Source organism: Onychostoma macrolepis, chromosome 17, assembly GCF_012432095.1.
Source record: "Onychostoma macrolepis isolate SWU-2019 chromosome 17, ASM1243209v1, whole genome shotgun sequence".
NCBI lineage: Eukaryota > Metazoa > Chordata > Actinopteri > Cypriniformes > Cyprinidae > Onychostoma > Onychostoma macrolepis.
This window is the reverse complement of record NC_081171.1, coordinates 27,614,907-27,642,236: the sequence shown is the minus strand read 5'-3', so window position 1 is coordinate 27,642,236 and position 27,330 is coordinate 27,614,907. Positions and strand designations below refer to the sequence as shown.

Below are 27,330 nucleotides of genomic sequence, written 5' to 3'. Positions count from 1 at the left end.
ACATTTTATGAGACAAAGAATATACATTTATTTATTTTATTGGTTATATTTGACAGGGGTACCATTTTATGGAGGGCGCTACGTGTATATATTAAATATATTGTTGGGTAAATCTAATTGAAAATGTTCTTATTTTAAATAATCAATCATCAGAGAAAATAAGCCTCTTCGTTTTTTCTTTATTTCCCCCTGAACATGTCCAAATGCTGCAGTTTAACTTGTTAATCTCCAAACGATCGTTTCACACCTTTGTTCATGTCTTTGCATTGGCTGCCAGTTCTTCCTAGAATTTGGTTAATTAATAATAATAATTAATTTAATTTGGTTTAACACTTTAATTCGATTAATTCGGATTAATCTTTAATGAGCCGAAAAGAACGCACGTCACACCTCTGTTCCTCAATTTGCACTGGCTACTAATAGCTGCTCGCATAAAATTCAAGGCATTAATGTTTGCCTACAAAACCATCTCTGGCTCTGCACCCCTTTACCTAAATTCAGTACTTCAGACTTATGTGCCCTCTAGAAGCTTGCGTTCTGCAAGTGAATGACGCATTCCATCCCAAAGAGGCACAAAATCACTTTCACAGACTTCTACATTAAATGTTCCCTCCTTGTGGAATGACCTGCCCAACTCAATCTGAGCAGCTGAGTCCTTAGCCATCTTCAAGAATCAGCTAAAAACACATCTTTCAACTTTATTTGACCCTCTAACTGTAGCACTTTCTATTCTAATTCTATTTTATCTGTCTTCTTTTTATTTAAAAACACACACACACACACTTGACCCTCTATCAATTGCATATTTATTCTCTAACTGCTAGCTTTTCTTTTTTTCTATAGAGTACCTACTTGTTTTCTTTAAAAAAAACAACAACAAAAAACCTTGCTACGTGTACTGCGTTAGGCTAACCAGGATTTGTCATAGCACTTGCATGTTGTTGCTCTTTTGTTGGTTTTGATTGCTTCTATTGTCCTCTTTAGTAAGTCGCTTTGGATAAAAGCGTCTGCTAAATGACTAAATGTAAATGTAACACAATGTTCTTATTCGACACAGCTGCAAATGGCCTGGCCAAGCATTGCACCCGGAACAACCCAGACCTTTTAGATTGCTCCTCTGTTTAGCACCTATTACAGCTACTATCTTATTCCCACACAAACAAGCTTAAGACAACTTACCTGAATGTCTGCCTTCCCGTATTCAGCCTTTTCTGGGTGATCAAGGGCCAGCTTAGCAAAGATCAGCTGCCTGCTGCTGTTTGGCAGTAACATAATTTGTGTACTCTGTTGTTATATGAGTGGCCGTAAAGTACATGAAAGGTTCTTAATGAATGTGTGTGTTTGTATTTCAGTACCCCCCAACCTGCACATCATTGGGAATCTGCCCTTTAGTGTGTCGACTCCTCTCATTATAAAGTGGCTGGAGCAGATGTCGAACAGAACTGGGTGTTTTATGTTTGGACGTACAAGACTTACACTGACCTTCCAAAAAGAGGTGGCTGAAGTAAGTTGAACAGTAACCATTATTCCTGGTATTATTCATTTGGAGGCAATGTTTTAAATAAGCATTTAGTCTATTTAGTCGCTGTCCAACAGGGGTCTTGTTGCATGAAATCAGTCATAGACTAACTAGTACTGCCTTATTTTCTTTTTTCATTTTTAGTTTATGTTCCTCATACTGTGAGGAAAACATTTTTCCTTTTATCTTTTGAAATAAAAGTGCATTGTACTATGAAAACACACTGTAACTTTCTTAACGACCATTTATAATGACTTGACAAAGCCAGCATACAGTACTGTTTTACAGATATTTAAATGTGTTATAATTCTTGTAAATGTATCTGTCTGTCTGTCCTTTGCAACTAACTATATCACTCTACCAACCAGCTACAACATGCTAGCAACGACTAGCCAGAAACACCTAGCAAAATGTTAGAACATTTTGACTGTATCTGAAATCTCATGCACACTGGAGTAGGAGCTTCTTTTGGAAAAACAAAACAAAACGAAAAAAAAAAAACATTTACAGACCATTAAAAAGTTCTTTGCATATAGTATGAATGAATATCATGTTGTAATTGTCATGTGACCTACCAGTGTCAGATACCTGTATGTCACTTCACTGCCATTTCTGTGGCCTGATAGGATAGTAAAGTGTCGATTGGATGTGCACTTCAGAGTGTTGCCAGAAGTAGTAGGTCATCCGGTTACTTTTTTTTCCTACTGTTTTATGAATACTACTTATTTTGGTATTTACTGCTCTTTTTGACATGCTGTTTTTTGTCTTTTATATATAGTTAGGAAGTATGTATATTTTTAGCAATATATTAGAAAGTTATACGCTTAGCAACATATTAGAAAGTTATAACCGTATACAAACTTGTAGCAATGTGCTAAAAGATGTAACATTGTCTAATACATTGTGTATTGTATACACCCTAGTGTATACCACAACAATGCCTATTTGTTGTTCAGAAACAGGGAAATCTAGCACTATTCCAAGCTGTAAGCACCTCTGAATGTCTTTTTTTTTTTCATGGTCTTGATTTGAGGTTTATTTTTAACAGAGATCTTGATCATTTCTGTTTGATCTTAAGATTCTGCTCTTTCTCTTTATTTATTTTAAAATTTTTGGAGGGCTGTCTCAATGAAATTTAGGTTTTTTAAGTTTGCTACAAAGCAATGTTGTTCATTTCACATGCAAAGAGGACATTTACACAGAACTCCTAAAGACACAGCACGAATAAAAATTGTCATTTTATATTTATGTTGTTGTCACGCAGCTTGAAATTGGCATGAAACATACACACTTTCAGGCTCTCTCTCAAGCCACCATATTAAATCCCACGCCAAATAAGACAACTCAAATCTACTAGAAGTTTTTCAACAGCATGGAGCTTGATACTCTAAAATTGGAACGCTCTAAAGCAGCAAGATTCAGCACAGTAAAAAAATTTTCAGTCCTTCATAATGTGACAAGGCCTACAAACCAGAATTAACAGCCTCTAAATCTCAAATATGCATTTATATCAAATATTTGATGTTATACTCTATGCAAGAAATTATATTTTATATGAACAGTAACTGTAATAAGATCTTAAAAAAAACAGGATTTTTTTTTTTTCGTTTCTTAAGTTCTTAAATTTACAGGAAAAATAAATGACATTAGATTAAATGAGTGAATATAGGTGTTCCTTCTGAACATTCTACCTCTGATCTGTTAACACAGATTTCACTGTGCTTTTTTTGGTTGTTATTTACTGTCTGGCAGCTTTACAACTGTGGACAAACAAGCTAAATTCAGTTTATTTTATAGTATTTTTTTAAGCAGTTTTGGCACACTGTAGCAAATACAAAATATCTGCATGCAAAGGGTAATATTAGGGAACAAGTTAGAACTTTGCTAGTTTCTTTAAAACAAAAAGTACAGAAAGTACATCTAGAACAAGATAAAGCTGAAGTATTAATGTACTTCAACATGTAATACTGTGTTTTTTTTTGGAGGGGGAGGAAAAACAATCTTTGTCCTCTCTTTAATTTCTAGAGGTTAACAGCCAGCACAGGAAGCCGTCAACGCAGCCGTCTGTCTGTCATGGCTCAGTATCTCTGCACTGTCAAAAACTGTTTCACCATCCCAGGATGTGCCTTTGTTCCAAAACCTAATGTAAGTCCCTTTCTTCTGCCATTTATGTTTCTGTATCTCTCTGTGTTTGACTGCTCATGTGGAAGGATGTGGGTGTTAGCTCATTAGAAGAGCACAGAGTCAATGTTGTCTGTCTTAGAGATGGCGACGCTTAATGTGTAATGATGCCCACAGGGCATTTGGTACGCCGTTCTTTTGTACAGTAGAGCAAATAAGAGCCCCATTTGAAAATTTTAGCCTTGCTTCTTTACTCCACTGGATTTTGGAGTTTTGGGGAATGCCAGGGGTTTATGGATAAGAGGGTCCTATAAAAGAAAGTACCTTACGCACGAAGTTCCCTTGTCTGTAAATATTTTATCCAGCCAGAGTGCTTTGGAATGAAGAAGAGAAGAAAGGAAAGTGGGACGAATTGCGCATTCTCTTGGATTAAATGGCATGGATGATTATTTCATTGCACACCAAGGCTTTTACACCATTGATGAAAGACATATGCTGCTTCATGAGGTTTCTCACAAGAAGTTACTGAAACATCTCAAGATAAAAATTGTACAAGAGTGATGATGCACTGTAGACATACCCCTGAGAAAAAGCTTAATTGTACTCTTTGAAAAAACATAGGCTAACACTTGTAAGATATCTGAGTGATAAGTACTGACAGGACCTTTCTCCATCCAATGCATTCCTTCCAGTATTTTTTTTTTTTTTAAACTGTGCTGTTGGAAGACAAATTTTTGAGAAAATCAAATTTCTTGGTTGACTGAAATTTAATGAGGGGAATTCACCTTTAGACCTTTATCTGTATGATATTTAATCATCTCTGGTGTTTGTCTTCAGGTGTCTGATGTCAGGAAGACATTAATCTTGTGGAAAGGCAGAATAATAATCAGTGTTAAATGAGAAATAACTGCTTATCTTGTTCGCATTTTGAGTATGACTTAACATGCAGTTAATGTTCTAGTGACTAATTAAGATTCACCATTACTGTTGCTCACAGCTTCAGCGTGTTGCTCTTCTCACACAGTTTGTGCTGTGGATATGAATGATATCAAATTGTGTGGCTTGTTCTTAAAAACTTAATAAATGTTATTATATTTAACAAATAATAATAAAATAAAATTGGGCAAAAGTTGATCAGACTTGGACTGAAGAAAAGACCAGAGTCATATCTTGGGCCAGTGATCAACCACCATGCAGGACTATCTAGTAATGCCCTTATAACTACCCAGAAGACCCTAGCATTACTGTATTCAGTTTTGTGCTGCCAATCACATTTTCTTCTGAAAAAATTAAAAAATCTAGTTTACACAGTTCTTTGGCCATAGGGACAGATAGATATGTAGCTATGTGTTCTCTTTATGCTTACATTAAAAGCAATGAATTCTCTTTGATATTAGTTCAAGATTTTATTACTGCAAATTTGCCTTTGCCAGTTTATTCGCTGTACAGAACTGTGGTGGTATGAATGCCATCTGTGTTGAAGAGGCTTACCCTAGAGGACTGCTCACATCTTTTGAAATCGGCATTAGTTGTGTGTGTGTGTCATCTTTGAGTTGGCTGTGGAGTCTGTATACTGCTTTTAAAGTCAACCTGGTATCAAAATGATGTAGTTTCTCTGGGATTAACAATAAGAATGGTCTAGGTTTTAGGCAAGTTGATGGATCAGCAACTTGCCCTTTTGTGCCGATACTGCACTGCCACAGTAAATCTTATATTTGTTGATCATGTACATCCATTTTTATGCGCTAATTCTTCTAATTTGTATAATTAGTAAGTGGCGTTAGATGCGGTTTTCCAGAAATTGTAAATATGGCTTGTTATGGTCTTGGAAGCATTATACTTTGTGTATGAATTTCTAGATTCATATTATAGCTATTTAAATGTAACATTTTATGTACAAATAATTTTTACTCTGTTTGTAATTCAAGTTACAGGGGCCTGTAGCATAAAGCCAGTTTAGCTGGCTAGTCAGGTGAGTTTTAGATTAGTTTGCGCCAATCAATTGGCAAATTAGTGAGCAAAATGACACATCTCTGAACTAATTAAGTCACTCCCCAGGTTTTCTTGATCCAAATTAAAGGTCACTTACCAGTAAAATAATCTGAATTTGAAAAAGAATCAACACTAAAAGCATTTTTATTATAATTATTTTATATATATTTATGTTTAATTATACCTTTGGTTCGTTATACATTAGCCATTACAGTTTAACAATTAATATTAAGCTTCGTTTAATTATAAATATATAGATATGTAATATGCAATATAAAAAAAGACTCAATATATAAGGTTTAAAGTTAATTTGTAACTGTATGAGCCTAAATGGATTAGTTTGGTTTTGTCAACTTGAAACCAATCCTGTAACCCAAAGTTTGTTTCATCTAGCTTCATGGTACAGGCCTCTGTAGCCCCTGTAGTAATATATACTGGTGCATCTTAATAAATTAGAATTTCGTGGAAAAGTTCATTTATTTCAGTAATTCAACTCAAATTGTGAAACCCAGTAAATTCAGTGCACACAGACTGAAGTAGTTTAAGTCTTTGGTTCTTTTAATTGTGATGATTTTGGCTCACATTTAACAAAAACCCAACAATTCACTATCTCAACAAATTAGAATATGGTGACATGCCAATCAGCTAATCAACTCAAAACACCTGCAAAGGTTTCCTGAGCCTTCAAAATGGTCTCAGTTTGGTTCACTAGGCTACACAATCATGGGGAAGACTGCTGATCTGACAGTTGTCCAGAAGACAATCATTGACACCCTTCACAAGGAGGGTAAGCCACAAACATTCATTTCCAAAGAAGCTGGCTGTTCACAGAGTGCTGTATCCAAGCATGTTAACAGAAAGTTGAGTGGAAGGATAAAGTGTGGAAGAAAAAGATGCACAACCAACCGAGAAAACCGCAGCCTTATGAGGATTGTCAAGCAAAATCGATTCAAGAATTTGGGTGAACTTCACAAGGAATGGACTGAGGCTGGGGTCAAGGCATCAAGAGCCACCACACACAGACGTGTCAAGGAATTTGGCTACAGTTGTTGTATTCCTCTTGTTAAGCCACTCCTGAACCACAGACAACGTCAGAGGCGTCTTACCTGGGCTAAGGAGAAGAAGAACTGGACTGTTGCCCAGTGGTCCAAAGTCCTCTTTTCAGATGAGAGCAAATTTTGTATTTCATTTGGAAACCAAGGTCCTAGAGTCTGGAGGAAGGGTGGAGAAGCTCATAGCCCAAGTTGCTTGAAATCCAGTGTTAAGTTTCCACAGTCTGTGATGATTTGGTGTGCAATGCCATCTGCTGGTGTTGGTCCATTGTCAAATCAAGTCACCTTTATTTATATAGCGCTTTTAACAATACAGATTGTGTCAAAGCACTTCAAATTGAAAGATAGAGTGTCAGTAATGTATAATGGTAAGATTAAACACTCAATTTTCAGTTAAAGGCATTTCATTATTGAATTCAGAGATGTCATTGTCTAGCTCAGTTTAGTTTAAATAGTATCTGTGCAATCAAATCGGTGATAATCGCTAGAAATTAAGTGTCCCCAACTGAGCAAGCCAGAGGCAACAGCTCTCATTGTGTTTTTTGAAAACCAAAGTCACTGCACCCGTTTACCAAGAAATTTTGGAGCACTTCATGTTTCCTTCTGCTGACCAGCTTTTTAAAGATGCTGATTTTATTTTCCAGCAGGATTTGGCACCTGCCCACACTGCCAAAAGTTGGTTAAATGGTGTTGGTGTGCTAGACTGGCCAGCAAACTCACCAGACCTGAACCCCATAGAGAATCTTTTATTTTTTATTGGTCTTATGAAGTATTCTAATTTGTTGAGATAGTGAATTGGTGGGTTTTTGTTAAATGTGAGCCAAAATCATCACAATTAAAAGAACCAAAGACTTAAACTACTTCAGTCTGTGTGCATTGAATTTATTTAATACACGAGTTTCACAATTTGAGTTGAATTACTGAAATAAATAAGCTTTTCCACGACATTCTAATTTATTGAGATGCACCTGTATATTTATTTATGCAGGATATAGTTTTACCTGTTTCTTCGTCATCCAACGCACAGTCCCAGTAAAACTATCAGAAATAAGTATGTGTGAATTGGTCCAGAGATGACAGTACATGAACACTGTGCAAAGTTAATAGGATTTATTGAAGGTTTAGAGAGAAGATGCGTCTGGGAGTAAGTTGCCACACATGGTGTATAATACACAGCCTCCTGTTATGCTCTTGTCAAATTAACTGGATTAGAGAACTGAATATTGTGCAGCTGGTAATTAGCAGTAGCTCATTCACTGTATTTAGAGAACAGTCCTGAATTGCTCTGCACTACATTCACACTATGGGTTGAATTATTAGATTTGCCACGTTTCATTTCCCTGTAGAACCCCTCTGTAAGGTCAGAGAGAATTAGCTGCAGCATTTCAGAACAGGACGGAGTTGTTCTATTTATAATCATGAGCATTAGCTGATATTGGCATGCCACTAGGGGTGTTTTTTTTAATGTCTGGCAGTCTTGTGTGGACGCTGCAAGGCACCTTGTTCTGTCACATTGAGTGACTGTGGTTGTCCTTGAAGGCTTGTGTCCATGGTGATTGGTTGTGCATTGTATGTCCTCAGGCCCACGCTGCACTCGCTGATCTCCTCTGTCACGGATCGCACTTGACACCCCCACCAGGTGCATTGCAAGGCTTTAACCCCAGCACTTGCCCACGCAGAGACTGCTACAGGAAATGTTAAATTGTGACATATTTGAACAAAAGTTCTCATTTCTAGCATGTTTGTCTTATTCAGCTGCAATACAATCAAATGAACTTGTGTCATCGCCCACATTGTGTCTCCTGTAAAATGCTGCTGTTAGACAGAATAATTGCATTCCTTAGAATGACTAAATGAATATAATTATCATCCCTTCATCATCAGATGCAAAAGTGGTTCAGTAGCGACCCCCCCCCCACGCGTTTCACGAACGCGGGGATGGGCTGCCGTCCCTTGAGCTGACGCGTGTACGGAGGCAGACATGGAGCCAGCTGCTACTGCAGTGTCCTTCCCACACACAGAGGATAGAAAGTGCGAGTAAGAGGGAGACAGCTTGAGGATGAGCTCATGACAGAGATTGATCTTTAGAGAGAGTGAAGCGTACCTCAAGCAGATGTTTGTCTGGATATTAAGAGTAATGGAAGCAATGGCACCTCCGTCCCTCTACGATCTCTGAAGAGATGATCCTACACAGATACACATGAGGGTGGATGACATTTGAACATGAAAATGTGTAGAAAAAAAGCATAAAGAAGACATTAAAATTGAAAGTTTTGGACGCATACATATGGCCTTTGAGGGTTTATAGTATATGATCGCTGCAGTTTTGTCTTGAACTGGAAAAGGCCGTATTTTTAAAATAAAAGACTTATCCAATAATCACGAAAGACTGGAAAAATCATTCAGTTAATTGGTTAAAAGGTGTAGGAACTCATTTCAATTCTTATAATGCTTCAGTTACTTTAACAACAAAAAAATGGAATACATGTCAGCTTATCCTATGAAATATTCCTGTTCCAACTATCATTTTTGAATGTTGCAGCAAATGGTTTTGGATCACACAATGTTATAAAAATACTAATCTGAATATATTCCTGTAGAGACTTGCTATTCTGCAACAGCACTATTCTGACATTATTTCTTATTTCTTAAAAAAAAAAGAGGGAAAGAAAAAAAGAAAATCTTTTTTGAAATGATATCCTGGACACAAAAAGGTGTCGTTTCAACTACCCATACATAGCAAGGCCAGTCGCTTTTTTCTTTCATGTCCAGTTTAAGGATCATTAAACTCTTTTTCTCCATTGACTGTAGCACCATGGGACCATCACAGAAAATGAAACCTCACAGAGTGAATAATGGGGTCAAATTTGGTATAAGTAGTGCTCCATTTTAATAAATGGGGTCAAATGAGGTATCGGGAGTAAAGGAAGGTTATTTCAATGTCTCAGAAAGCCCGCAGCCTGACTCTCAATATATTATGATTCCAGACCTAAAAATATCCCATTTTAATATTAAATGCTTTGGATTTTGACCAAAGCTGATTAGTAGTTTTCCATAAAGCTATTTCTGTCATGACAACTCTCGGAGGGATTGGCATGGTAATGTACATAACAATGTTAATGTATTTGGTCTTGGCGGAATAGATTTGTTACGCTGCTGCTGCTGCAGCAGAGCAAGTACCGAGACTTGCTACTGTCAATATATCCATACACATGCTGCTGTGAGCATGTTAGAAATACTGCTGCTGCACATATAACACATATGAGTAACCCCCCCACAAAGCAGGAGACACGGAACACAATACAAGCCAATATTAGGGGTGGGCGATATGAGCTGAAATTCATATCACGATATTTTCCACTGTCCAGACGATATCGATATCGCGATATGAGGGGGAAAAATTGGCATCACATTTTAGTAGACCTTAGTTACAGGCAAAATATGCATTTTAAGCTTATATAACTAGAAAAAAAAAATTGAATGGTCTGACTTTAGATGTGTGAAATTATGCTACATAAGACACCTGCGCAAATGGACTGAAAGAACATGCAAATTCACTGTATGACAGCAGATGGCACTTATGGCCTCAATTTAGCATTCTTTTGGTTACCGCTGTAAATAAAGCTGCTCTGCGCTGTGCTTATGAACACGGAGCTAAGAGAAAAAGAAAATGCCATCTAAAGTTTTCTGAAGAGAGTTCCCTTCAGATACTCATTCATATTAACCCCCTGCCCCAAATTCATTATTTGTATATTTCGAGCATTGTGAACAGTGATCTTGCACTGCCTGCTACAGTATTTTCTCTCTTTGTGGCCGTTTACAGACTTAGTAATGACTCAGTAATATTACCACACAAATTACATTTTGGGAAATTATTGTAATCCAGTTTGTGTGCAGTTCTGAAAACCCGATCATGTGTTTGGAGTGTGTCTGATTTATGTCCGATCAAGCGGGGTATCTCTCTCTCTCTCTATCTGATGACGCAGTAACGACCGCAGGGAAAAAAATCTTTGACTGTCCATCCAATGAAATCCATGAATATGTAACCGTATCCATGGTATAACAAAATACATATCATGGCACAACATAATACGTTAAGTTAATACCGATATAGCGCCCACCCATAGCCAATATATGCATGCCGCTGAATATAAGGATAAACTGCTGCATCAGTGGACATGCTTTATGTTGTATCCACAACATAAAGGTGAACAGAAAAGGAAAGACAAGACACCCCCCACAAAGCAGATCTATCGCCAAGACATATGTTCTGCTGCTGCTCTGAAGAGCCATGTGAACCACATGATGTGTGCCTGGGCTACCACGCTGACCGGCTTAAAGGGGTCATCAGATGCAAAATTCACTTTACAAGTTGTTTGAACATAAATGTGTGTTGGAAGTGTGTGTACACATCCACCCTATAATGATAAAAATCCACCCAGTGTTTTTTTGTTTTTTTTTGAAAGGCAGCGGCTATTTACACTAATGGATTCTATTTATACTAAGTGAAAATAGCAGTATTTATTGTTATATGCTATTTACACTAAGTTAAAATAAGTTTACACTGTTAAAATAGCAGGATTTTCTGCTATTTATACTACTTATTGCAAATAGTGGCAATTATCTGCACCTCAGTATTGTAAAACATTATAAAACAGTATGCAATAATAACTTGAGTGTAAATTTTAATTTTAATTCAAATTATTAAATGGATGCCACCTTATTCAACTTTTTGATTATTTCCTTCATTTTTATTAAAAATAAATGCTTTTCTGATGTGATTTGAAATTTGAAAAAGTTTGCCAAAAGGCGGATTCGAACCCGTGTCGATCGCGTCAAAAGGAGTATGACCCACACTTTACCATCTGCGCCACTGGAGCTAGCGATTGCCATCCATCTTTTGTAATATTGACTATCCCAATCACACCTTGGTGGGCGGAGTTAGTGTAAATAGCTTTTGCCAACAAGGCGGGCTATTTGCACTTAGTGTAAATAGACACTCCGTTTTTTTAAATCCCTATTTTAAAATTCTCTTTCTCAAGTCAGGCTGTTCTGAGATTCCTGTCAGAATGAGGTAGTTCTGCAAAGGCCACTCCACGATAGTTGATTGACAAGTCCCTCTTACCTTAGACCCGCCCTGAGTGAGCTGAGAGCTGTCCGACATTGTGTCGACTCCGGTGCAGGGGAAGAAAAGATGCCTCCGATTAAGTGATTGAGGTGTTTTGTTGTTGGATGTAATAATGAACATAGCAATCCTCAGTTATTCCCACATCTGAGCTGCTGAAGACAGGAATAATTCGTGATCCAGCCTCACCTACAGAAGTGAGTATAAGGTTTTTTTTTTTTTTTATGAATCTTTGCAAATCGCCTTTCCTAATAATGTGCTGGTTAGCCAGTTTACAGTACTGCTCGTCACTCCAAGGAAGAGAGGGGCGGGGCGAGCAGAGCTCATTAGCATTTAAAGCAACATGGCCTAAAAAACGGCTTGCTGAAAACAGCTGATTTTGACAGGGTAAAAAAAGGTGTTTTTTTACACTACCACTGAGAAATTTTAACCAAAGTATGTAATAGACCCTAAAGAATCATATCAACTTGTGGAAAATGGGCATCCAATGACCCCTTTATCAATAGTGGCCTACGACTATGTGAGCCTTGGCTACCATGCCGTCCGGCTTAACAATAGTGGCCTATGACTATGTGTGCCTGAGCTACCACGCCGACTGGCTTAACTCTAATTAGACGTGCACTATGTGTAATGTTAATTAACAAAATGGATATATGTTGCAATCCGATAGATAAAAGACACCAGCATCCACCTGAGCAAATATCATAATTTAATCATTTGATATCTGCTGTTACTTCTACACTTCATCAGTCCCAGCGGCAACGTAACAGCTCCTTAGTTCATGTTCGTGCAATGGTGAGACGGACAACGTTAGCCGATCCATGCCATTTTCTCTCTTGTGTAGATAAAAGTTATCAGGGTTACAGTGCACAAGACTCCTGGGTGGACTGACTTGAATGAACTGAAATAAAATCAGAATATAAAGTTCTGTCTCTGTTTTCTGAACTACACAGCACAGCTAGAGCACACATCACACGAACGCATTTCCCCGAACTACATTACCCATAATGCGTTTCATTCAGGACTACATCAAGCATAGATAGTGATCTTAAGCGATAACTCTTAATTCCCATCTTCCGCGACACTGTCATTGGTATGACTGCGATAGTGCGTGCTTCTGACGCTGCGTGCAGTTGAAATCAACCACACACTCATCACGTTGAAAACACTGACCTTAGAAATAACGAACCTAAACACTGAGATTATGCCGATGTTTATGGTGAACCCCAGTTGAAATGCATACACAAGAATGCTTATTTCGTTTAACCTGTTTTCATGTCCATTACTATCGGCGTGTCCTCAGAGCGATTACATGCCTTTGCTCCAGCTGTATAAACACAGATGCTAAATGCTGCTGCTAATATGCTTAATATTTTGCTGATGCATACGAAGCAAACTGCTAACATGACACTTAGTTTAAACTTGTTTATGGTTGCTCATTTTTGTATTCAATTAGGCAGACCACACAAAAATATACCACGATATGGATTAAAAGAGCATTCACTTATCTTAGATGTTGATTTCAGCTGTTCTGAAGTGTGCTACAAACTGCTACAGCAAACAAATGCCAGGTATTTGAATATTGAGCAGTGAGCTCATTGGCTACTGATACAAGAGAGAACCAATCGGCTGTGCCATGTGATAATGATGTCATTAGGTCAGATTGAGTTAGACCTATCGGACAGCGCCGTCTAGAGTTTCATGCCAGAACTCTGTATTTATGAGATCTTGCAAATATGTGTGTTTCTAAATCCACTGTAAGATTTGATTATTATCTGCTGTTGTACTATCTATTACAAGAGCCCTGTTTTTGGCCGAAGCTCCTCCCACATATTTATTTAATAATGTTATTCTCCTTTGTGTGTGTGATGTTTGAATGAATTACATTAAGTCTTTTAAATTTAAAGACAAATCAGTGCTGAAATGTTTGTTCCGTACAGTAAGACCTACGCTGAAAGAAATTTGGTGTTGGATTTACTTTTCACTTTGAAATTGCTAGTAAATTTCACAAATCACAACACGTTTAATTAAATGTGAAATTTTGATGTTGATAGACTGAAATAGTATTTTCTAAAACATATTGCAGTAATCTTTTATTTACACCTTTGAGAAAAAAATAAATAAATAAATGTATTCATGCAAGCTCTTTTATCTTGGCATTCTATACTGCCTGTCTCAGCAGTTCACAATGCACCAAACAAGAGCAGTATCATCATTCCATTGTGCTCACGGTACTGAGTGTGTGTACAGATCCAGGAGTGTTTCCAGCAGGGCAAGGTCAACCACAGTGTCTGACAATCATATTATATCTTCCACACTGCTCATATTACAAAAATAACACATTGCCTCTAAAAGAAAATAATAATAATGCTTGCAGTGAGGGGTGCTACTGACTGATTGATGGTCTATGGACTTGACTCACCATTACTGCTGATGGAGTTTTGATGCCCAATGAAGTATAACACTTCAGTTTTAATCAGTTTAGCTGGTGTTACATGACCGAAATGCTTTACCTTCCATGAAGACATGTAATGCACTATTTTGCCATTGTGTAATGTAATATGGTAGTTGGGGGGTTCTTCTCATCACCATGTGCAGTATGTAATGAGCCATAATAAGATGGCCTAAAAATTCACCTAAAAAACCAAGCCTACTTTGATGGCCAAAAATCTGCCAGGGCTGTCTTACACTTAATGGACTATGACTTAGCACTATGATAAGTGCATACATCAAATGATAATGGATAGTAAATCATTTAAGCACTGTATATAAAATAGCCACATCAATGAAAATTGCTACTATTCGTAATAGTGTAATTCATATGTATAAGGAAAATACAAATACTACAGGTGCTGGTCATTATAATTAGAATATCATCAAAAAGTTGATTTATTTCACTAATTCCATTCAAAAAGTGAAACTTGTATTTTATATTCATTCATTACACACAGACTGATATATTTCAAATGTTTATTTCTTTTAATTTTGATGATTAGAGCTTACAGCAAAAATCAGTATCTCAAAATATTAGAATATTTACATTCCAGTTTGAATAAACGACCATCCCTACAGTATAAATTCTGGGTATCTCTTGTTCTTTGAAACCACAATAATGGGGAAGACTGCTGACTTGGCAATGATCCAGAAGACGAACATTGACACCCTCCACAAAGAGGGTAAGTCACAGAAGGTCATTACTGAAAGGTGTGGCTGTTTACAGAGTGCTGTATCAAAGCATATTAAATGCAAAGTTGACTGGAAGGAAGAATTTGGGTAGGAAAAGGTGCACAAGCAACAGGGATGACCGCAAGCTTGAGAATACAGTCAAGCAAAGCCGATTCAAACACTTTTGGGAGAGCTTCACAAGGAGAGAACTGAAGCTGGAGTCAGTGCATCAAGAGTCACCACGCCAGACGCCTTCAGGAAAAGGGCTACCAAGCCACTTCTGAACCAGAGACAACGCCAGAAGCATCTTACCTGGGCTGTGGAGAAAAGAACTGGACTGTTGCTCAGTGGTCCAAAGTCCTCTTTTCAGATGAAAGTAAATTTTACATTTCATTTGGAAATCAAGGTCCCAGAGTCTGAAGGAAGAGTGGAGAGGCACAGAATCCATGTTGCTTGAAGTCCAGTGTGAAGTTTCCACAGTCAGTGATGATTTGGGCTGCCATGTCATCTGCTGGTGTTGGTCCACTGTGTTTTCTGATGTCCACAGTCAACGCAGCCATCTACCAGGAAATTTTAGAGCACTTCATGCTTCCTTCTGTTGACAAGCTTTATGGAGATGCTGATTTCATTTTCCAGCAGGACTTGGCACCTGCCCACACTGCCAAAGGTACCAAAAGCTGGTTCAATGACCATAGTGTTACTGTGCTTGATTGGCCAGCAAACTCGCTTGACCTGAACCCCAGAGAGAATCTATGGGGTATTGTCAAGAGGAAGATGAGAGACACCAGACCCAACAATGCAGATGAGCTGAAGGCCACTATCAGAGCAACCTGGGCTCTCATAACACCTGAGCAGTGCCACAGACTGATCGACTCCATGCCACGCCGCATTGCTGCAGTAATTCAGGCAAAAGGAGCCCCAACTAAGTATTGAGTGCTGTACATGCTCATACTTTTCATTTTCATACTTTTCAGTTGGCCAAGATTTCTAAAAATCCTTTCTTTGTATTGGTCTTAAGTAATATTCTAATATTTTGAGATACTGATTTTTGACTTTCATGAGCTGTAAGCTCTAATCATCAAAATTAAAAGAAATAAACATTTGAAATATATCAGTCTGTGTGTAATGAATGAATACAATATACATGTTTCACTTTTTGAATGGAATTAGTGAAATAAATCAACTTTTTGATGATATTCTAATTATATGACCAGCACCTGTACTATGATGTATACAAATGTACTTTGTAATTTAAATGCATCATCCTTTGAAAAAATTGGGTAAAAGGTTTATACACACACGCACACACCTATTAATGATATTGATTTGCAGTACTTCTCCTTCAGTGATCTTCTAGGAAATGAATGAATGCTGATTTTATTTATTCACTTTTAATGTTACCTAAGAATACAGTAAATGGAACTGATGAACAAATATGTTCCTTACAGCCTGTTCTATTCATATTTGCCATTTGTTGTTAAGTGTTGTCCTCAAATGAACAATACAGCACAAATTAATTAAAATAAGACTTAGTTGTTAAGAACATACTGCTTACACCAATTTTTATTAATAAAAATATAACTACTTGCACAAGCACACTGAGAGAACAGTACAGAAATATTTGAACAGTATCCTCTGCAAAATTAAGAAGGTGCAGAAGCATCCACCAAAATATAAGCTGCATTTATCCAATGAGAAATAATTAAATTGGCCACTGAACAAAAACGTGGGCCTGTTTGTTTCTTCTGGAACGTATGAAACTTCTTATTTTTTTTCTATAGCGTGCTAATAAACAAGCTGCACCATAACAATATATGAATAGTTTGTCTTTATAATTACAAAACCTCTTCTGGTAATACTATCTACAGATAATCATCTTCATTTCAGTGTATCTTTTATCATGTTAAGCTAACAAAAAAATAAATTGCTTTCAAACGAGGTTACACAATTAAAGGTGTAAATGTTTGTCTTCTTATAAAGAAGATTTGCTGTGAACATGCTTGGGTGTTGAACAGTGCTCTCAGTAAATTAATAATGATAAAAGCAATGTTTGCAGAGCTTTGATGAATATGAAATCCCAAAGCACAATTTAAAAATCATCTCAGTCCTTTCAAGCCTGCCCTGGTGAACTTGAACTGCTTGTGATCCTAGAATTACTGTGCTTTGGAATTTAATATTAGTTGATATTTTAGTTGATAAATGTAATATTTATAAATTATCTCCCAGTACAGATGACAGTCTTTCGAAAACTTTAAATCATCTTGCATTTGGCAAACAGAACAGTACACCTGTACATACATTTGCAAAGTAGTCATGAGTTTGGCACATTCACAATTGTAACATTTCAGTGCATCGTTACTTTTGGAGGGTAGGAGGAGTGCTTATTGCATTCGGTAATGGTGCATGGGCAGTCGTTATTGTCCAGGAGCTGGCATGGTCTGCTGAGGAGGGCGTAATCTGCCCTAGAGGGGCAGCACAAAACCTGGCTGTGCCCACGCAGCATGCCCGCCGCCGCCTGCAGGGGGCGAGCTGGGCCCAGCCATCTGCTCGCCTGTGGGAATCTGCTTGAGAGGAAGAATGCGCTGTACTATCCATCACTGCCAAAGCTCTTTTTGCCAGAGCAGAACAACACTGAAATTGCATTCCTCCCTTCAGCAGCATAGAAACGCATGGCTGCATCCAAACACAACACACACTTACTCGACTCTTGGCACAAGTTATATATGCAGGGGAGGGGGCATGCTTATGAGGGGGTGTTTGTGTGTACATGCATTGGCAAATTTGCACATGACATGCAACTGTTCTGGCTGTCAGAGGCAACATCCATAAGCGCTCAGAGAGAACGAGATGGCGAGCACTGAGGGAGGTAGAGTATGAAGGTACTTGAATGAATAGTAAAATCTCTATGGCCAGTATTTGTGACATGTTGTCTGTTTAACAGAGACAAAAATTGAAAGTTTAAGTTCATATAAAATTGCATCAGTGGCAAGCAAGCAAATGGGAAATGCATTTAAAGGGATAGTTTACCCAAAAATGAACATTTTGTCATCGTTTATGGTTCCAAACTTGTGTGAACTTCTGTTGATGTGAACTTCAAAATGTTGGTAACCAAACAGTTCCTAACTTCATACAGGTTTGGAACAACTTGAGGGCGAGTAAATTATGACAAAGTGTTAATTTTTGGGTGAACTATACTATGGGTGAAGGTGTGTGAGCAGCACCATAAATAAACACTTTAAACGTTTCCCTTTTTTTCAGCATGCCACAGATGATGGCCACGAATAACCTGAAATATTCCTTTAAGATGACGTAAAGAGCCCCTTGTAGGTGACAATCTGTCAGCAGATACACTGCTGATGCATTTAAAGATGAATGTGGCTGCTTATTCAAATTTGGGTAAAAAAAAAGAAAGTAATTTGGCAAAGGACTACTTCCTGTGAGAGTGGACCCAAGCAGATTGCAGCCTTATCAGGTGCCACATGCTTCCATAAAAACGCTGCCAGTTACTGAAACTCAATCTTGTCTTTGTTGATGTTATGTCTGTTAAACAAAACTGCTACACGTACATTGTCTACTGATCATATTCTCAAGCTCGGAGGTGGTCAGCAGGGTACGGACCCTCCCATCTGAGAGAAGGGGTGTTGCAGAGGCTAGGTCTCTAGACACGAACCTCTGCTGTTGGCTGGAGTGATTTATGACAGCATACAGCGCGTCACAGACAGGACCACCATCCTCTTGAGTGTGCAGAGAGATACGACTCTAGACAATACACGTATTTGGGTGTAGAATCCCGTTTCCATGGCAGTGAGAGTAGCAGCATGAGTAAAAAGCACACATGCAGCACGATGAGTGTGTGCGTGATAGAGCGGCAAACAGCATACCCCGAGCTCAGGGCAGCTTGCTTTTGTCTGGGGCAAAATGCGAAAGTGTTGAACAGCACAACATTACATCGTCCATTTGACGTAAGAAGGGGCAGTCTCCTCTCAGCCTCAATATGGATTTCCCATACATGCCTGACCCAGCAACCCCTATTCACTCTCTCCTCCAACTTCTCTCCAAACAGTTTCAGCGGTTTATGTACTACAGCTCTTTAGGCACAGGCTATATGGCTACAATTCAGTCTACATCAGGCATTCCACTGCATTATGCACAGGCTCCAGAACGCATGCTTAGGCAGAATATCAATCATCCTATCAGCTACCAAAATAAGACAAGAGATTTCATTAACACAACCATTACTCAAATAGAAAGAAAAGCAAAGAATCTCCCAAACAAGGGCTCTCCCATACTGTTGCCTCTTAGAGACATATTGCCATCTTACTTTAACAGAGGTTACCAAACGATTGTTAGCAGCAAAACGATTGCTTCTGAGTTCAGATCTTTGGGAAGGGGGGTGGGATTTGAAGTAGCAGAAACATTCCCTTGTTGCTAATCCGTTCCCAGAGGAACACTTTAATACGATTTACTAGGATGCTGGATATGTGCATTAATTTATCGTCTTGCTCAGTCTTTAACACTGCTTTAGCTGCAGCGTTGCTGCCACTCGCCCCTCAGTATTCACGATCCGTCTGTTCGTAGACGTCGCTTAAGGGAATACTTCCACCGTTTTGTGCTTGCTGATCTTAAAAAGGGGAGAGACAAAAACAATAAGGGAAATGCTTCAAAATCGCGGTCCTCTCGCCCTTCCATGCTGTAATCACGAGAGCCAAGAGGTCGAGTGGCAGTACATTGCACTTGTCTTGCTCCAGAACCACCGGTCCCCTATACGTAGTCCTGCAGGCTGTAGCCAGTCTTGTTATCCAGCGGTGAGAGAGAGCAGTACTGGTGCTGGAGCTGGTCCTGTTGTTGCTGTTGCTGCAGCAGTTGCTGCTGCTGCTGCAAGAGGAGTTTGTCCGGAGGGAGAAGTATCAAATCCTGGGGGCCATGTCGCTTCCCAGAGCAGGACAGACAGAAAATGGATCCACCCACAAAAAGGAAACCAGACGAGATGAAGGCTACGTAGACGGCGCCGCCCGGCTCGAACTTGTTGCTTTCTGGCACGTTGGCGTCCAGGAAACTGACAATAACCTCATTTGTGTACCAGGAGGCAGGAACAAGGCAGAGAAAGCCAGAGGCCAGAAAGCAGGTGCCGGCGGCCATGGCAGCGTGACGTTTAGCACGCCGTCCCCCGCCCCAGCGAGTGCACTTTAAACCCAAAGAGGCCAAACACAATCCCAGCGCTGCCAGCACACAGGAGAGCACCATAGTGGTGCGTGCCGTCTGCAGGTATGCGGGCAGTGCCAGCACAGAGTATTTTAGCGTACAGCTGAACATGCCAGTGCTGTACCAGGTGCAGTCCATCCACAGCCCCTGCATCTGCGAGATGGCAGTGATGATGTTGGATCCAACATCCGCGCTCACCTTCCAGTTAGGCAGTAACGTGGCCACCGTGGCACCTAGGATGCCTAGCAATGCCAGCACAAAGGCGAAGATCTGCGTGCCTGTGGACGCCATCCTGCCGCGTTCCTTAACTCGGCCAACATTCACACGAGCTTGCCTAGTCCCCTCTCCTTGGGCTGCAACTGCGACGGCAGAGACTCCTCAGCACCGCCGCCTGCCTGAGGAAATAAGTGAGAGAATTAAACCAGTGTCCTCCTCCTCCCCCAGCGCACTGGGAACAAAGAGAAGTGTGCACACAGGATGATGAGGAAGCAGGTTCCTAACTGTGATTGTACTGCTGCCGTGCCTTTCCTGTTCGTGCCTCATACCCGCATCTCTACTGGAGAACGGAGTTATTAGTGATAGAGCATGCTCGCATTGTTGCCATGTCTGATAACTGGAGTCTGATTCTGTTTTCCAGACGGTCAGGTAAAGGAAATAAAGTATCGTTTCAGACACACAAGCGCACAACTTGTCAGCACGTTTTCTTTTTCCTTTGTTTTTACCAAGGCAATAACAGAAATCTCTTCGGTTATGACTCTAGTGGAGGCTGAACGGTTTATTTGTAATACGGAGCGGAATGCAGAAATCCTTACCTCGGCTGGTGCAGAGCGAGCTGTGACGCGTCAGGTTTCCGAGCACACTCATATACACACGTACACACACTGCTAAACACATAAACAGAGTATAGACGCCCGTAGTTGTGTCGTTGGCGATCCGTTCATGGCATCCGTGTCTTCAGCAGCAGCGGTATATTAGAGGACTTGAGTGATGGAGCGACGATGCTGTTTTCAAAGCTGCACGAATGATGGTTTACGTCACGCAGCAGCGATCTCTCAACTTCACGCGCATGAAAGTCTCTGTTGCATATGCTATCACAGCGATTTAAGACCTGTCTATGATCCAATGTCCTAAGCTTTCTGATTCGATTTAACGTCGATTTTGAATGCTTTCGTTTATCCTGTGTTTTTATTCTCAGAGAAATAAATGTTTAGCTCATTAATTTTAAAAGAGGGTTTTTTTTCTTTTTTTTTTTTTATAAATATATATATTTTAATGCTTTTTATTAGCTGATTTAAGCTGCATATATTAAAAGTTTTGGATTTTAAATATATCAATTTAACGAAAAATATTCTTATTGAACATCCGGTTAAAAAGAAAAAAAACCAAAACAAAACGAAAAATCCCTAAAATGATTTTAAACATCATGAAATGGTTAAATTTATTAGAGAAGCAATAAGTCTGGCATTTTGTTCTACAGGCAGATATTTAGACTTTTGTTTCATGCATTAAACAGAATGAAATGTTAGAAACCTCTAACATTGAAGATAAACCTCTCTCATGCTATTTGTAACTCTAAGAATGAAGATACATTTTTCTCATGTTATTTGTATGTTAAGTTTTTTTCTATCTTTTTGCTATGTCACACCATAGGACACAGTCCAATTTTTATTTGTCAACTACCCATATATATATATATATATATATATATATATATATATATATATTAATATAGCACATGCTATGTGGGTAGTGGTCTCATTGGGTGGTGGACTAAGGCATGGCCCTTTTACCTGCTATTAAAGGAGTTTCACTAAAGTGGCAATGCACCACTATCAACCTAATCATAATATGACTAGCCACTGAGCAGGAACATTCACTCTGCAGGAGGATGAACTCACAGCTGCTGCCCCTATAAACCCCTACACCCCCCACCCCTGCCGTCCTCCATCCGTCCTCTCCTCGCTGCAGGGTGGGAGTGGCTATATGGCATTGGTTTAAAAATGACAAAGAGGGCAAAGAAAAACTAAACTGAATCTATCCATCTATCTATCTATCTATCTATCTGTCTGTCTGTCTGTCTGTAAAAATGATCAATATTGGAGCTGTAAGTCAAAATCAGTACTTTACACAGGTGAAGCTGAAGGTGTAGCCTTATACTCTTGTATTTAGTGATAATCTTCATTTGAATGCATTTGGGCCCTAGTGGGGTTTAAAAATGTTGCTGGTTTGTGTGTCCTCACCTTGTGCATTTAAGTGCTGCTACTGGGATTGTGCTGGAAAATAAATAACTAAAATGTGTAAACAATGTGTAAGGGGTGGCGCAAACACATACCCAGGGAACATGTGTATCGGGAGCTGACGTGTGAAGGCACAGAAAGCAATTATATGCATGGTGCCTTGATTTTATCACCTCTAGCTATCATGTGTGCAAAGGCTTGAGATGGACATCGAAATTGTCATTTCTTGAGGGACGGGGTGGGGTGTGTTTCTTTTTCCTGTTTGCCTGTGTCCTTTTTTTATTGTTTAGGATGAGATCCATTTGTTATTCACAGTTGCTGATGGAGACATTTCATTACCCTTGCTGTAGCTGTTTGCCTGTAATGCAGATGTCAAAATGGTCTTACTGCAACTGCTACAAAAATGGCTGTTTAAATTCATGATAATAAATGGAAATTACTCTCTGCTGTGCAAGAGGGAAGTGCATGGGTTTCCACACTACCTTGATTTATTGCCTCTGTGCTTTTTCTTTTGACTTTACTGTTCAATAAAATAGGAATGCTTTTGACTAATCTAGCATTCGTAAAGTGCTTAAACATAGGGCCACTGTTCATTTAGCGCTCTTATCTTGCTTATCCTCCATTTCCATCTCGCCTTGTGTCTTCAGCCAGACACCTTAGAAGCCTGTAGTCTCTCATAGGCTAGAGAGAGTCTTCATGAGAATCAATTCACATCTGATTCTCAAAGCACATCAGTAGTTCCTTTGGTTCCCATCAATGCCTTGGGCTGTTCATAAAGTGTAGGACGAGCAATTCCTACAGTAAAAACAAGCCTCACTGGCAAAAGCCCTGTCAGCCTGCGCTGGTTACATTCTCTCTTTCGGCTTCCTCATCTGAGCTGAAGTAAGAGCGGTTGTCTTTTGAAAGTGCTGTCATGATTAATGTATCCCTATTCATTGCGGGACTGTTTTCTCCTTTCCCTCACTGTATGCATTTTCAGCCGCATACTCCATTGTTTCACTGGCAGTTATGTAAAGGAAATAGTGGTTTCTCAGATAGCCCTGAGGGACTGCCACCTCAATTTGATCATTCTCCATTAGAAAGGACAAATTAAAATTCACACCCTTTGTATTAAGGGAGCCCTTGCGCTCAGGTGCAAATGAGAAAGGGAACCTATACGGTACAGTAGGGGGCAAATATATAGACGGTTTCAACGGCAACATAAACAAACGTTACTGCGCATGCGCGCTTTTGTGGCCCTAACTTAACTTCCGGTAGACATTTAAATACAATCAGTAACAACAGCTAAGTCCCTCTAGAGTAGAATATGTTTTGATAACAAGCAAAATATGTTTGCTGCGTAAATCAGACGGACTGAGATGCAGCGATAACTACTTGGACGGACTTATTAAAAATGCAAATTCATTCTCTGCCAGCAGGAGGCGCTTTAAAGCAGGAGAACTGGAGGTTTCCCCGGAAACGGCTGTTGGGCTGTACCTTACACAAAGCAGCGCTGAGCTTACAAACGCTGCTTTCAGGCATATAACATGTCAGATGAAATGAAAATGACATCGAACATTTTCTAAAGACAGTGTTCCTTCAGAAATACAGTGATATAAAAACACCTGCGCCTCGTTTTGATTTTTAAACATGCGTTACGTGCTCATGTTTATTCAACGAAGCCTTTTGGAAAATCGGTCAGTTTTGATATCATGGTGGGTCGCCACAAATAAATAAATGTATGTGAAACACATCCTACGGCACAACAACCTGAGCCCAACTTCATTACTCATTAATTTAACTTTAACTGCGTTTGTAGCCGGCGCCACTAACAAGACCGATACACAAACACAGACCGGAAGTTAATTTAGGTCCAGGCGCGTGCGCCTGATGAAACCGTCTATAGTGGAGTGGTGCTGTTGAGTTTTACTTGTGAAGTGTGGAGCTTATTAATGACAGTTTTTGCTGAAATCGACCCATATATATATATACATATGTGTGTGTGTGTATAGGCCATTTGTGTTCTGCATTATTACCAGGATTAAAATAACTTGAGAAAAAAGGGGGGGGGGTATATTACAGGAAAGCTAGTTTGTGTATATACATGTATAACTATGCGGTTGCTTCTAAATCCTGAGCTGTAAATATTTCATATTGCACAGTGTTTCTTTGTGACTTCTTAGGGACTTGAATCTACCTGGTCAAAATTTCAGACGCCTTCACGGAGGGAAAGGATGAAGTGTCTCATTCTAAAACTAGCATCCCAAGCTGGGTAAATGACAGGTGGCCAAATTGATTTCTTGAATGTTGGTTCTCCTTCTGCATAGCTGAGGCAGATGAGTCAATGCTTTCTGAAAGCTCTCGTCACATCTTTCCTTCTCTGTCATCTCCAGTGTAATGCTGTTTTGTAGCCCTAAACACCAGAGGGGCTCTTCAAAGCCTTGTATCCTGCTCGTAATTTATTTAAAATGAACCCAAGTGGAAGAATCTAGCCAAAGTCTACGAAGCCAAGAGTCCTGCATGACTGCAACACAACCAGATGGGTTTACAGTGTGTTAAATCACAGTAAGGCATGTAGCTGAAATGCAGGTCAAATCAATGTGCATTTTCTGTTTATCACCTAATTACTTTTTCATCTGTATCTCCGTTATCTTCATCACACATCTCCATTCTGAGGACATTCAAGCACATTTTCTTTAATTTAAGACAAAGTATTACTACGATATCCCCGTTTAGCGTTGAGCTTTCACTTAATCGATTAAGTTCAGAATCCACACTCTGGATTAATACAGATAAACAATTTGTTCTGCTACAGGTCGGTAACTGGTTCTGGAGCTACCAAAATTGTGCCTCCTGCTATAATTACACAAGGGAAACAGGGTTTAGCCTGGGCACAGCAGACGTCTGTGTCGATTCTGCATAATGAAAAGAAGCACTGTCCTTTAGTGCTGATCGGCGAACCAGGGGAGATAGAAGCTGAAGCATCCCCTACGTCATCACTAGACTGTGGCTATAAGAACATTTAGGAAGCAACAGTGTAACAAGAGACTTACTGTTCACATTTGAAGAGGCTTGTTTTGATGGTCCTTCAAACAGGTGTTACTGTAGCAACCGGAACTGGCTTGTCATCGTGCGGCGTCACCCACCGCCTCCTCTCCCAACCCTCTGCTTTTCTTCACTCGTATATATCTCTCTTGTGCTAGTTTCCATTCCGTTTCTCCCCCTCACTCGAGTGGGAGTAGCTTGTGAAAATGGTCTCCAGGTCTGACTGTAACACTGTTGTCTGTCTGTCTGTGTGTGTGTGTGTTTGCGTGTGTGTTTTCATCTCGTCACCCCGCGGTGTGCGTAGGTGGATGTGGGGGTGGTGCACTTCACTCCGCTGGCTCAGCCCCAGATCCAGCAGCCCTTCAAGCTGGTCGAGAGGATTGTCAAGAATGCCTTCCAGTTCCGGAGGAAGCACTGCCGCAGAGGGCTCGAGTAAGCATTTCCCTGGCATTCTGTAAACTACTTTTCCAAACTCCTCTCTCTTTACCTCTATTCTCATGGATTTCAGTCAGGGTGGATACAAAGATACGAAGTACAGTATGCACAATTGCATGTATTGTTGTGTATCTTGGTGTCGAGTGTTCATCCAGCAAAACATTAAATACATAATTCCAAATTAAAAATTCCAAAAATTGAAATAATTCCAGTCCCACTCCTGAAAGGCCACTGTCCTTCAAAGATCATCTCCAATCCTAATTAAACACACCTGAATTTGAAGCGAATCAAGGTGTTCAGGACTACTAGAAACCTCCAGGCAGGTGTGTTGGGACAGGTTGAAGCTCAATGTCAAGTGAGGTCAAGTCACCTTTATTTATATAGCGCTTTTAACAATACAGATTGTGTCAAAGCATCTTTCCAATATCAAAATAGGAAAATAGTGTGTCAATAATGTAAAATGACAAGATTAAACACTCAATTTTCAGTTAAAGGCATTTGAATTGAATTCAATTCAATGATGTCATCGTCCAGCTCAGTTCAGTTTAAATAGTATCTGTGCAATCAAGTCGACGATATCGCTGCAATTAAGTTGCTGCTCAATGCTGCAGCAAGTTGGCCCTTCAGGAGCTGGAATTTGGGAAGGAGCTCGACAATTAGTCACTGAAGTGAGGAATGTGAGGGAGAACATCTTTAATTTCACCAGCAACATCAACTGCGTGTCGCTGCTTTTCTAGTTTGACAAGCGCTAAGCAAACATCCGCACAGACCATATAATGTCACTTCCATGCCACTTCTCAAGTTTTCTATGTTAACTCATTGTGTCAGCGTGTGATGACTGTTTTTTTCCTTTGCTGCAGGATGCTGTTCCCAGAGTCTCAGCGTCGAGAACTGACGGAAGAGTTGCTGCGCGGTGCTGATGTGGATCCCACACTGCGGCCCACAGAGATCTCTATTTCTGAATTCAGGGCTTTAGCAGACGCCTACAGTAAGCTTTGCGAGGAGAACCAAGGCCTCATCGACTATGACTTCAGAGAAGAACTGAAACTCAAGCATCAGGCAAAGAGACAGTTGGGCAGCAACCATAAAGGACTTAAGCTTCACACCACAATGGAGGAAAATGTTAATGACAACCACTAAGGCAGCAGACTCTTAATGGTGACAGTTTCATCAGCTGGCATAATTTTTTGGGGGGTTTCTTGTTTCAGCTAAAAAAAAAAAAAAAAAACATAAGAGTGTGACATTTAAGCAATCAGCAAGGCGAAGAAAAGCTTTTAGAAAATGCAAGGGGATTCAAATAAAGTTATGGGTGATATAGTTTGAGAGCACTGTGAATTATCACATTAAGCTGTTTTGTAGGTAGGAAGGAAAATTACATTAATCAATTCCAGTTCCTAGTCACCCTCTCTGTATTGAACTGAGGAAGAGAGAGGGTTGCCCAGAAAACCTGTCATCATA

The 27,330-nt window shown here is 39.6% G+C and overlaps 2 protein-coding genes across 4 annotated transcripts in view; one reads left to right on the top strand and one right to left on the bottom strand.

Moving 5' to 3' along the window:
* Window positions 1–27,057, top strand: part of tfb1m (transcription factor B1, mitochondrial) — a 32,037-nt gene extending 4,980 nt beyond the window's left edge. For both annotated transcript variants that reach the window (XM_058748377.1, XM_058748378.1), the window contains exons 5-8: window positions 1,353–1,504; window positions 3,545–3,664; window positions 25,742–25,869; window positions 26,733–27,057. In XM_058748377.1, coding sequence (XP_058604360.1) covers window positions 1,353–1,504; window positions 3,545–3,664; window positions 25,742–25,869; window positions 26,733–27,012 — 680 coding nt within the window. In that variant the 3' untranslated portion in view covers window positions 27,013–27,057. The remainder of the gene's footprint in view (window positions 1–1,352; window positions 1,505–3,544; window positions 3,665–25,741; window positions 25,870–26,732) is intronic.
* LOC131522720 (claudin-20) lies at window positions 16,522–25,719 on the bottom strand. Of its 2 annotated transcripts, none has more exons than XM_058748379.1 (2): window positions 25,446–25,719; window positions 16,522–20,571 (listed from the first exon to the last, which is right to left on the bottom strand). In XM_058748379.1, the coding sequence occupies exon 2, from the start codon at window positions 20,465–20,467 to the stop codon at window positions 19,736–19,738; it is 732 nt and encodes a 243-aa protein (XP_058604362.1). In that variant the 5' UTR covers window positions 20,468–20,571; window positions 25,446–25,719; the 3' UTR covers window positions 16,522–19,735. The 2 variants fall into 2 exon arrangements, with proteins under 2 accessions (XP_058604362.1, XP_058604364.1); XM_058748381.1 differs by lacking the exon at window positions 25,446–25,719 and adding an exon at window positions 20,989–21,352.
* Window positions 27,058–27,330: the final 273 nt, after the last annotated feature.